At 47.4% G+C, this 11,595-nt stretch overlaps 1 protein-coding gene across 1 annotated transcript; it reads left to right on the top strand.

Moving 5' to 3' along the window:
* The first annotated feature begins 6,775 nt into the window (after nucleotides 1-6,775).
* On the top strand, nucleotides 6,776-10,108 carry Rtp2 (receptor transporter protein 2). Its single transcript, XM_021635108.1, has 2 exons — nucleotides 6,776-6,939; nucleotides 9,601-10,108. Exons 1-2 carry the CDS (start codon nucleotides 6,776-6,778, stop codon nucleotides 10,106-10,108), a joined length of 672 nt encoding a protein of 223 aa, XP_021490783.1.
* Nucleotides 10,109-11,595: the final 1,487 nt, after the last annotated feature.

Here is an 11,595-nt window from a genome sequence, read left to right as displayed (position 1 = left end):
ACTTTCTTGTCTGGCTCCTGGTGCCTCAGGTGCAGCTTCTTCTCACTCTTACATCATAACAAAGTGTTTTGGAAGAGTGTCCTGGATTCCCTGGTTGGGAATTGAATTACAGGTACCCAGGAGTCCCTAGTTCCTAGGACATCCGGCTGGAACATTGAGGCCATTCCTGATTGAACCTTAGTGTTCCCTCAGCCACTTGGACTTTTCTTACTTGCCTTTGAGGGCACCTCACAGACAGATTGTTATTGGGGTGGCTCTTGAAACCACAGGTTCTATTTTGAGATCACCAAATTGACTCATTCTTCTAAGTTAGCGTCAAGATTCTAATTTCCCTTATATCCAAGATAAATCTATCTTGACATTGCCCTGGTCAAGACTGGAGAGATGGCTCAGCAGTTAAGACCCAAGTTTGGCTCTCAGGACCCATAAGGCAACTGACTCACAGTGCTCTATAACTGTAGTTCCGGGGAATCTGAGGATGTCTTCTAGCCTCAGAGAGCACCAGGCACACATGCGGTACACATAAATACATGTAGAGAACACACACACACACAAACAAACACACAGGCATGCATGCATGGACACATGCACACCACAACATACACTGGAAATAAAAGTAAATAAAATTGTAAAAGACTGTCCTGTTCTTAGTCTATAAATAAATAAAATTGTAAATAAAAAGTAAATAAAATTGTAAAAGACTGTCCTGTTCTTAGTCTATATCATTCTTTTTTTGAAAACTAGTTAGGAGATTAAAGGCAATGTGACGGATATACCCTGCAGGTCTCTCTCTCTTAGTGTGATGCTGTAACAGAATGCCAGAGCACAGGTAATTTAGAGACAGTACAGATCCTTTTGTCTCATAGTTAGAGTAGATGGGAAATCCCAGGCAAGCCGCTGTATCTGGAAAGAGCCTTTATTCGACCTCATCCCAAGGTAGAAGGGAAAGAGACAGTGAGAGCCGGAGAGCAAGAGGGAGCTGAACTTGGTGTCTGGCTTTGTTTGAGGAAGAGACTCACTATGCAGTTGAGGCTAGCCTTGAACACACAGTGATCCCACTGCCTTTCGGAATGCTGGGACTACAAACACATGCCACCAAGCTCAGGCAAATTTGTTTCTTTTGTGTGGGGGCGGGGTGGGGGTAGGTGGTTATGTTTATGTGACTGCCATTACCATAGAGACCAGAAGAAGACACAGGGTCTCTTGGATCTGGACTCAGGCTGTGGTGATCGAGTTGCCTGATGTGGATGCTGAGAATCAAACTCCGTCCTCAGCAAGAGTGGTGCATTCTCTTCACCACTGGCTCCGAACTCTTTATAACAAGTTTACTCTCACGATAACTAATGGACTGCTCATCTACTCTCGTGAAATTGGTTCCTTCAAGAGAGCAGAGACAGATGACCACCTAACCATCTCTGATTAGACCCCACTTCCCAACAGCATTCCTATATCGGGATTAATTTTCCAAGCCATGACTTTGGAGGAACAAGCGCAAACCATATAGCTCCTTTGACTGGTCCGGCTTGCAAATTTCGAGTCATCTGTTCCCCAAAGTTTTTATAAAATTCCACTACCTGTGTGGACGGTTCTTGTGGATCCATACTCCTGCTCTCGTTCTGCACCATCAGCTGTCTTTCTTTTTACCAATCAGCTTGCTGTCAACAATATCCCATTGAAACTGGAATTTGTTTTTGCTTGCTTCTTAAGTCATTTGATCTCCACTTTACCAAGAGGTGGAGTTTGCTTTGTTGTTTTGTTTTGTTTTCTCGTTCATTTGTTCTTATTTTGTGTACATTGGCAGTCTGCTTGCTGGTATGTCTGTGTAATGGTGTCAGATCCCCTGGGACTGGAGTTGTAGACAGTTGTGAGCCGCCACGTAGGTGCTGGGAATTGAACCCGGGTCCTTCGGAAGAGCAGCCCTCTGAGCCAACCCTCCAGCTCCCGGGTTTATTTGTTTATATTTAGAGTATGTACCCATACATTTTTATTTCTGTCTAGCATACGACTTTTATTTTCTTTTTAGTTTGAATAACTTAACTTTTTCTTGCTCTGAGGGGGCTGTCTGTTTTCTAACAGGAACATTGCTTTCTCTTGTTTAGTTTGAAAGCTGTGTGTATTGTTTCTAGTTCCTCTATTGTCACAAGCACTCGTCATGGGTGTGATGTTCTAGTATCCTCTGGGAGTGATAGTCGGGCCTGGACTGCTTTCTTGTCACCACTAAACTGGGTGTGACTTTTCACCGTTCCAGCTCTCAGGAACTTCATTTTTTAATTTATTACAATTTATTCACTTTGTATCCCAGCTGGGACCTCCTCCCATATCCCCTCCAAATTCTGCCCTTCCTCTCTCTTCTCCTCTCATGCCCCTCCCACAGTCCACTAATAGGGGAGGACCTCCTCCCCTTCCATCTGACACTAGCCTATCAGGCCTCATTGGGACTGGCTGCATTGTCTTCCTCTGTGGCCTGGTAAGGCTGCCTCCCCATCAGGGGGAAGTAATCAAAGAGCCAACCACTGAGTTCATGTCAGAGAAAACCCTGTTCCTCTTACTAGGGAACCCACTTGGAGACTGAGCTGCCATGGGCTACATCTGTGCAGGAGTTCTAGGTTATCTCCATGAATGGTTGAAGTATCAGTCTCAGAACCCTGGGCCCAGATTTTTTGGTTCTGTTGCTCTCCTTGTGGAGCTCCTGTCGCCTCCAGGTCTTTCTATCTCCCCTTTCTTTCATAAGATTCCCTGCACTCTGCCCAAAGTTTGATTATGAGTCTCAGCATCTGCTTTGATAACCTACTGGGTAGAATCTTTCAGAGTACCTCTGTGGAAGGCTCCTGTCCTGTTCCCTGTTTTCTCCCTCTTCTAATGTCTATCCCATTTGCCTTTCTGAATGAGGATTGAGCATCTTACCCAGGGTCCCACTTCTTGCTTAGCTTCTTTAGGTGTACAGATTTTAGTATGTTTATCCTATATTACATGTCTAGTATCCATTTATAAGAGAGTATATACCATGTGTGTCTTTCTGCTTCTGGGATACCTCACTCAGGATGATCTTTTCTAGTTCCCCCATTTGCCTGCAAATGTCATGATTTCCTTGTTTTTAATTGCTGAGTAGTATTCCATTGTGTAAATGCACCACAATTTCTGTATCCATTCCTCCCTTGAGAGACATCTAGGTTGTTTCCAGATTCTGGCTATTACAAATAAAGCTGCTACTAACATTATTGAACAAATGTCCTTGTTGTATATTGAGCATATTTTGGATATATGCCTAGGAGTGGTATAGCTGGATCTTGAGGTAGTACTACTCCTAATTGTCTGAGAAATCACCAGACTGATTTCCAAAGTGGTTTACAAGTTTTCGTTCTCACCAGCAATGGAGGAGGGTTCTCAGGGGTCCTTTTTATAGTCCCTCTCTATGTGGGCTTTGGTATCTCATTTGGCTCTCTGTGTGCGTGCATGTATGTGTGTGTGTGTGTACATGTATGTGTGTACATGTGTATATGTGTGTGTTTGTGCATGTGTATGTATGTGTTTGTGGGTATATATGTATGTGGTTATGTATGTGACTCTGCACATGCATATACTTGCAATCTGGAGGTCAGAGGTCATCCTGAGATGATCTATACTCAGAAGCCATCCAGCTTGCTCTTTTGACACAGGGTGTCTCGCTGGGGCTTGGGACTCACAGATTAGGCTAGGCTACTGGCAAACATGCCCTAGAGAGCTGCCTGTCTCTGCCACACTGGCTCTAGGATTATAAGTGCATGCCGCCAGGCCCGGCTTTTTACACAGGTGCTGAGGATCCTGCCCACGTTATCATCTTCCACAGCAAGTACGTTATCAGCTGAGCTATTTCCTGAGCCCCACATCTGGGTCTTCTGAAAGGACGAATGAAGAAGGTACAGCTTCATTTCTTTCACACTGGCAGTCGCCTTCTGCTCACACACCGGATTTCATTCATTATGCAAATGCTGGGCTGATGGTGTTTTCCAACCTGTTGTGTCTTTGGTGCTCTTACAAATAATACTTTAAGCCACATTTTAAAATGATGCTCAGAGAAATGGTTGGCATGTCCAATGGAGTCTTCCAGTGACTGGAACCAGACAGAACAGAAGCCTTGCTTCCAACTTCACAACTGATGTGTCTTCGAATCTTTGAACAGTCACAGCAATGCTAGGAGTCAGAGTGTTTACTATCTGCTTCTTATTTTGTTAGTTACCATTTTTAAAACAAATATGTCTTTTTTTTTTTCCAAGACAGGGTTTCACTGTGTAGCCCTGTCTGTCCTGGACTCACTTTGTAGACCAGGCTGGCCTTGAACTCACAGAGATCTGCCTCTGCCTTTCTGAGTGCTGGGATTACAGGTGCACACCACCTTTCCTGGCTATTTCATGTGTATTAGTATGGGGGTGTCAGATCTCCTGGAACTGGAGTTATAGATTGATGTGAACTGCCATGTGGTTGCAGGGCATTGACCCTGGGTTCTCTGTAATAACAGCCAGTGCTCTTAACCACTGAGCCAACGCTCTAACCTCTGTCACAGAGGATTTTAACAAAATTTGAAAAATAAACATTTATTATTTGACATTCCATACAAAGGACAGGCTTGAGAGATATAGATAGTATTATTTTATGAAGGCTAACGTTAGTTCCTTTAAAAGACTATCCTCAAGAGTGAAGATAAGGCAGCTGGTAATAGCGAACTGCCAGTGAGCAATGCGCCCACATGGCGAGCTTTTTAATGGTGCAGCCCAAAGACTGAGGTTTTAGTGGCTACTTCATTGTGTAGTAATTATTATACTCATTGATGGTATCCCAAGAAAGACTTTCCAGTGCAAACAGCGCTGTTACACAGAAAGATGAATGATATTGGTCTCTGCTTAGACAATTCCATTCTAACTTAAGTATGACCCGATGCCCAAGGGGATTGCATCATCGGAGACAAAAACAAAACAAAGCAAAACAGATGAGCCCTGGCAATTCTCATTGTCCTTTTATTTTTCCCTTCACTGTCATTTGATCTGGGAACAATGGCATAGGACCTCTCAGAGCTGACGATGGCATATAGCTTTAGGTCAGGTCAAATCTCCTCCCAGCTTCCCTCAGTTCCTGGGAACACATGGGCCCTGTATGTTACCTGTTTTGTAGCCAGTTACAGAACAGTCCTCAGTGAGCGACCCAGTCCAGGGTTTCTTTTGGTAACAGTTTTCCATTTCTAGGCCTCAGTTGTCCTAATTCACTATGAAAATATTTGAGTGTGGTTATCCATGCCTTTAGTCCCAGCACTTGGGAGGCAGAAGAAAACCAGCCTCTGTGAGTTTAAGCCAGCCAAGGTTGCACAGTGAAACCCTGTCAAAAAGTAAATAAATAAAAAAAGGAGAAAAGGAGAAGAAGGCCGGGGTGGGGGAATTTGAGTTGAGGTCGATAGAGAAACTAGAAATCGGTACTTCTTTCTGGCTTTACAGCACAGATTCGTCCTTTCTGAGGTTAACCCAGAGCTAGTGGAAGAACACTCCTCTGACCTGAAGGACATCCAGTGGCCCTCCTCCTAGCCTCACCCCACTCGGAAACCATACGGAGGCAAATCTGGAACCCAGTACTGATAACTTCCAGCACTTAGCAACCCTTTTCAGTTCTGCCAGCTTTTGCTGTCTCCGCAGTTCAAGGTTGCCAGAGCTGCAGGTTAAAGAAGCGACAGGTGCCAGACCACAGGCATCGCGATAACCCCATGGTGTCCTGGGCAGAACCAGGTATCACCCCACCCTCTGGTCTCTTCCCTGCTCAGGACTGCCTCCCCCTTGGAGATCACCTTCTCCTGGATTATACAAACGCCGCGGAGTTGAAGTCCCCTCTGGTCTCTAAGGACTTCAACTTGGGCATCAGGGAGCGGCTGCAGAGCTCACTGTTTCTGCCCTGCAGCAGCCGAGTCAGCAGCAACCTGCAGCTCAAAAGGGGACAGATCTCCTTCAGGCAGCAGCAGTGAGCCTTGGGAGCAGAGAGTAAGCGCTGCAACCCTGTAGTGGGAGTTGTTATCACTGGGCTGTTCATGGGGTAGTAAATTACTTCTGTCTCACCAACTGGACCGAGAATTCTCCAGAGATGTGGTACGGGTCACCTCTCCCTTAATCATTCTGTTAAGCGCTTAACACTCTTGCAATAATTAAACGAACAGGTATCATTTCTGAAGGGCCAGATCTGAATTGTGGATGAGCACTTGGACTTTACGTAAGCCGGTTTCCTGGTCCATCTTGGGCTAGGGCACAGGTCAAGTAGCTTGTGCCCAGCACATGGCAAACAGTGGCCACAGTACATCAGGAGTGTGGGAGCATCAGGTCCCACATCTCCATCCTGCTTTTTTTCTGGGTTCCCTGGGGTATTATGGTTGCCATGGCACACAGCTGGAGAAAGCGTGGAGGAGCAGTGTGGTGAAGCAGGGCCACCACACAGCCCTTATCCTCTGGATGAATCTCTGTCAGCCCAGGGCAGTTTGGGCTGAAGCTCACCAACTATCTGCTTTCTTTGCCTGGTCAGTATTATTACTCAGTTTGCCTCCACAGTCTAGCTCAGGACTCTCCCTTGGGGCTTCCCTCCTCCCTAGCTCCGGCTCCTGGCACCTGCCTGGCTGTCATAGTAACAGGTTCCAGGGTGACAAAAGAGGGAGCTGGGTCTTATGGGTAAGGCTTTTTGGACCATAGAGACTGCCCGGGCTGCACCTATCTAATCTTTCTGTGTTTCTTTCTCAGGCTGAGCTCACACTCCCACACCAGCCAAAAGGATCATGTCCACCAGCCTGACCACTTGTGAATGGAAGAAAGTCTTCTATGAGAAGATGGAGGTGGCAAAGCCAGCTGACAGCTGGGAGCTGATTATAGATCCCAACCTCAAACCTAATGAGCTGGGCCCAGGCTGGAAGCAGTATCTGGAACAGCATGCCTCAGGCAGGTGAGAGGCAGATGGGAGTTCGGAGAGGGAGCCCCCGTGGGGTGGGGTGGGGGTCACAGACTTTTCAAGTACGGGCCTGCAATAGGTCTCACCTGGAAGAGACTGGACTGCCTGGAGGGCCATGGGGGCTTTGCTTCTAACCACAGCTGTTCAGATTCCTTGGTTCTTCTGGGCAAATTGTGCTCTGCCCGTGAGACTCAGTTTTCCACAGAAAACCCAAGACTGGAGAAATCTTCAGTTCCCTGAAAATTCGGATGCTTAGTGTAGTTGGAATGGAGAGAAGGTTCAATGGGGATTCTTGGAATTCTCAACCTAGAAGTCAGGGGACTAGTGCTTGGGGGCTGCGGCATCCCTCTGTTCCATCAAATGCAACTAGACTTGGAGACATAATACATTTGCTGTTGACCACAGGTTATGTGGAACCTGGTTGTGTAGCTCTGTGAACTTGAGTATGTCCTCTTTTTTCTCTGGCTCCCAGTTTTCACATTCACAAAACAAGGGGGCTCAACTTAGTTGATCTTAAAACGTTTTGCAAATCCCTTCCACTTCTAATATCCGTGGCTGATAAAACTGCTGACCTCAGGCAGGACTTCCCCTACATCTTCTGCTTCCTAAGGGTTCCTCAATTTCTACCATGCAAAGTGTCCTTGCAGCTCTCTAAAGCCAGAATCATTTCCCTCTTACAAGCCGGGTGGTTTGGGACTGGAGCCACAGTTTATTGCTCACACAGCCTCCAGCCTACCTGCAGGAACTAACCACTCCTCCTCTTTGGATATTTGGATTCACAGGAGATCAGCTGGTGGCTGTGTTGTGGAGGTGTGTGGACGAAATACGGCAGAGACAGGGTTGTCCATAGTGTGTGGGTGTGAAGCCTCTTGAGTAGAGAACAGAACAACATGACAATAGGAGAAGAAAAAAAAAGGCTATGAGTGGAGAGTGGGCATCTGGACTCTTAGCACTGGCCTTACAAACAAATAAATGGATCCTGTATTGATAAAAGACAGAGAGCAGAGGTCAACTGGTTTGTGTTGGCTCCTATTATAGACACTGGGAACTGGATATTCCTCTAAGTAGCTTCATGTTTTCTATGCTTCTGTAACATCTCCCCCCAAAATGTTCACCCATGTCGGATACTTTTGGAAATTATGGGGTTTGCCTTGAGGGAGGGGAAATTATTCTGGACTGGCTTATCTAATAAAACCTAGGAGACTGAAAGCACAAAGCATTTGAGCCTCGTGGAGGATAAAGTGCAGATGGTTGGGAACTGGTGTGTGGGGCTTCTGGAGTTTAGGGACCGCTCCAAAGGCTCACAGATCTTCTCACCTCAGGGCTTAGTCCCAGCTGGCCTCAGGAAGGGCTGGAGCATAGATTTGCTTTTAATCTTTCAGCTGTATTAACTCTTGGGCCTGACAGAACTGACCCAGTATAGGGCTGGGAAGAAGACCAATCAGACTCCTCTGCCCTTTGTCCGTGTGTTGGGTGGAGCTGGGTCTTGTTCTACACTTAGATTGTCCCTGGCTTCCACAGTTCAGAAGCTGGCTTGGTCTCATTGCTATTCCACCGTGGCTGAGTAGCACTTAAAATACAGTCGGTGCCTGATGAATTGAGCTGGGTTCGTCATCAGAGGTCCTTTAAAGCCATTGTGCAATGGACTTAGGCAGAGCCAAAGAGGAAGACAGAATCAGCCCGGTGGACATGCAAATGCCTCGGAAGCCTTTGAAACAGGGTCTCGGAAGAGGCCATTTCAGGGGCATAGGAGCCTGTCTGGAGTTAAGGAGCGCTCCCTCACAGAAGGTATGTAAGCACTGCTGAGAAGCTAGGAGGACCAAGGCTCGGCCCTCGGCCACCCACCTCCATGCTTTCTGAGGCTGTGGCCTGTGTGAAGGCCAGGCTGGGGGCAGGTATGTCAGGGAACAAAGTCTACTTTTCCCATTCTCAAGCAGGACTGCTGTGTGCCTAGGTGTGTCAGGTCAAGGGGTGTGCGTCTCTGCAGATGTAAGAGCCAAACTTAGCATAGCTCCCACCCAATCTTCGGCAGTCCGCTGACCTTCCCGGTTTACTAACTGTGGCATTAGCCTACACCCAGGACTACCAAGTTCAGAATGAGGGGAGGTACCACGTGCTCCCCCAAGGTTTCCAACATAACTGGTTCTTTCTGGATGGCTTACTGCAGACCTACAGTGTGCCAGGCTCTGAGCCTGCATGCCATCTCTTAGCAAGCAAGATGCAGGGGTCAGATGGGGACATTACCACGCTTATCAGAGGCATGAAAGGTCCGAGCACAAGGTCCAGCATGCATACCATCGCACTGCAGCTCAGGGATGAGAAACGAGCTGCAGAGAACGGGCTTCCGCACTCTTTGTGGGTTGACTTAGCCATAACTGTAACGGACCGAGAGTGGGAAGGAGGCTTTAAGATGGCACAGAGGAGGCAGCTCCGGTTGCTCAATCGCCCCAGTGGCTCCCAGGTGACCCCCAGGGGGAGGTGGTGACTGCTGACCTCCAGAGCTAAGGAACCCGCAGGCCGATAAACATCCAAAGTGCTTTCATTTTCAGCCTCTGCCTAACCCACTGGCCTTTTCTTTCCTGTGCTCCCCAGGGCAGGCTGTCCCTGAGAATCTCACCTGCTCTGTTTTTCCTTCCTTCCTTCCTTTCCCCGCAGGTTCCACTGCTCCTGGTGCTGGCACACCTGGCAGTCCGCCAACGTAGTCATCCTCTTCCACATGCACCTGGACCGTGCCCAGCGCGTTGGCTCGGTGCGCATGCGCGTGTTCAAGCAACTGTGCTACCAGTGCGGCACCTCACGGCTGGACGAGTCCAGCATGCTGGAGGAGAACATCGAGGGCCTGGTGGACAACCTCATCAGCAGCCTGCGCGAGCAGTGCTACGACGAGGACGGTGGCCAGTACCGCATCCACGTGGCCAGCCGGCCAGACAGCGGGGTACACCGCGGCGAGTTCTGCGAGGCCTGCCAGGAAGGCATCGTTCACTGGAAACCCAGCGAGAAGCTACTGGAGGAGGACGCCCCCTGCACCGATGCCTCCAAGAGGAAGGCCCAGGCCAGTTTTGTGTACAACTTCTTCTCATTTCGCTGGTGCCTGTTCTGGGGCGCCCTCTGCCTGGTCATCGTGTACCTGCAGTTCTTCCGAGGCCGCTCTGGCTTCCTTTAGTGGAACTGTTTAGGGGTGGGGAGAGGGGAGAACTCAGTCTCCTCCTGATTCTGCTACAGATTCGATCTATGACTGCGGTCCTCCTCTGCACACTGCTCATCAGCGGAAGCAGGAGTGGGTTGGGGGCGGGCGTTGGGTTGGTTAAGAGCACATTGTCCAGTGGATTAGCCATTGGCCATATGTGGCTGTTTCGATTTAAATTAATTAAAATGAAATAAAAATTGTTCCTTAGTAGTTCCAAGCCCAGTTGGGGCTTACACAAAATTTGTCCCCATAGGGGCCATTGCTCAACGGCAGGCAAGGGTGGCTTCTAGGAAGATGAGCGTCAAGGGTTTGGGCATCAGGAGCTCCTCAGAGGATTCCCACCCCCTGTTTTGTCTACCATGGGAACCCCTCAAGGCAACACTGAGCAACAGGCCTGGGATAAAGAGGCGCCAGCCAGCATCTCTTGCTCAAATGTGGTTTTGGGTTTAGAAATAGATTTTGCCAAAAATCAGCCAAGGGTCATGTATCAGAAGTAAAAATAAATAAATAAATAAATAATAATAATAATAATAATAATAATAATAATAGTAATAATAAATAAAAGGTGGGGTATCTGACCATTGCACCAGAGGGAGGAAATGCTGCTGAAGATGGCTGTGAGGACAAAAGAGCTAGAATAGGTGACGAGAAACAAGGTCGGAAACATTGCCAGAGGAAAAGCTTCTCCTCCAGCTCGTTTTCCTCGGTGATGATTCCTGCATTTTCATATTTCGCTGGAGTTTCCTGACTTGGCTTTCTCCTCCCCGCAACTACTGCAATGTTTTTATCCTTTCAGGACTGACAGAGAAGGTTATATCTGTTTCCGAGACTTTTTTTTCTCTTTAATTCAAGAAGATCTCATTTTATGTCCCTACAACCAGCCCTCCATACTCCACTGGCAACACATTGGCTGCTTGTCTGTTTGCATCTGCTTCCTGGGTCGGCTATGTTTTAGAGTCCTCCTTTTCCGTATTTGTTCTGTTAATTGAAAAAGTGAGCGTTACTCTTAACATTTCCCTTACACGCACACCATGTATTTTTGATCACATATATCTATCACCTTTTCTTGTCCTTCCGACCACTGGTTTCCTCTTTCCTGCTTTTGTTATCTGTGTTTTAAAACACATCTTACACGTGAGAGAAAGCATGTGATTTTTTTTTCACTTAGTCTAACTTATTTTGCTTAACATAATCTCCAGTCCCGTCCGTTTCTCAGTAAGTGGCGTTATTTCATTTCTCCTCATGACTGAATATATTCCATTGTGTACATGCTACATACATTTTCACCCATTGGTCTGTTAATGGGTGATTCCGTAACTTAGCTATTGTGAATAGTGTCGTAATAAACATGGATGTGTTGGTGCCTCTGTGGTTTGCTGACTCCCATTCTTCTGAGTATGTACCCAAGTATATTCTTGATTTCCCCCTCCCCCCTCCAGGAGCTTCTACAGTGGACAGCACCC

The sequence above is a fragment of the Meriones unguiculatus genome, chromosome 17, assembly GCF_030254825.1.
Source record: "Meriones unguiculatus strain TT.TT164.6M chromosome 17, Bangor_MerUng_6.1, whole genome shotgun sequence".
In the NCBI taxonomy this organism is placed as follows: Eukaryota; Metazoa; Chordata; class Mammalia; order Rodentia; family Muridae; genus Meriones; species Meriones unguiculatus.
The sequence above is the reverse complement of the archived record's forward strand: the minus strand, read 5'-3'. Positions and strand labels throughout refer to the sequence as shown.

Coding starts and splice junctions, on each gene's coding strand:
- Rtp2 (XM_021635108.1), top strand. CDS start 6,776: ATGTCCACCAGCCTGACCACTTGTGAATGGAAGAAAGTCTTCTATGAG. Junction 6,940..9,600: donor GAACAGCATGCCTCAGGCAG/GTGAGAGGCAGA, acceptor CTTTCCCCGCAG/GTTCCACTGCTCCTGGTGCT.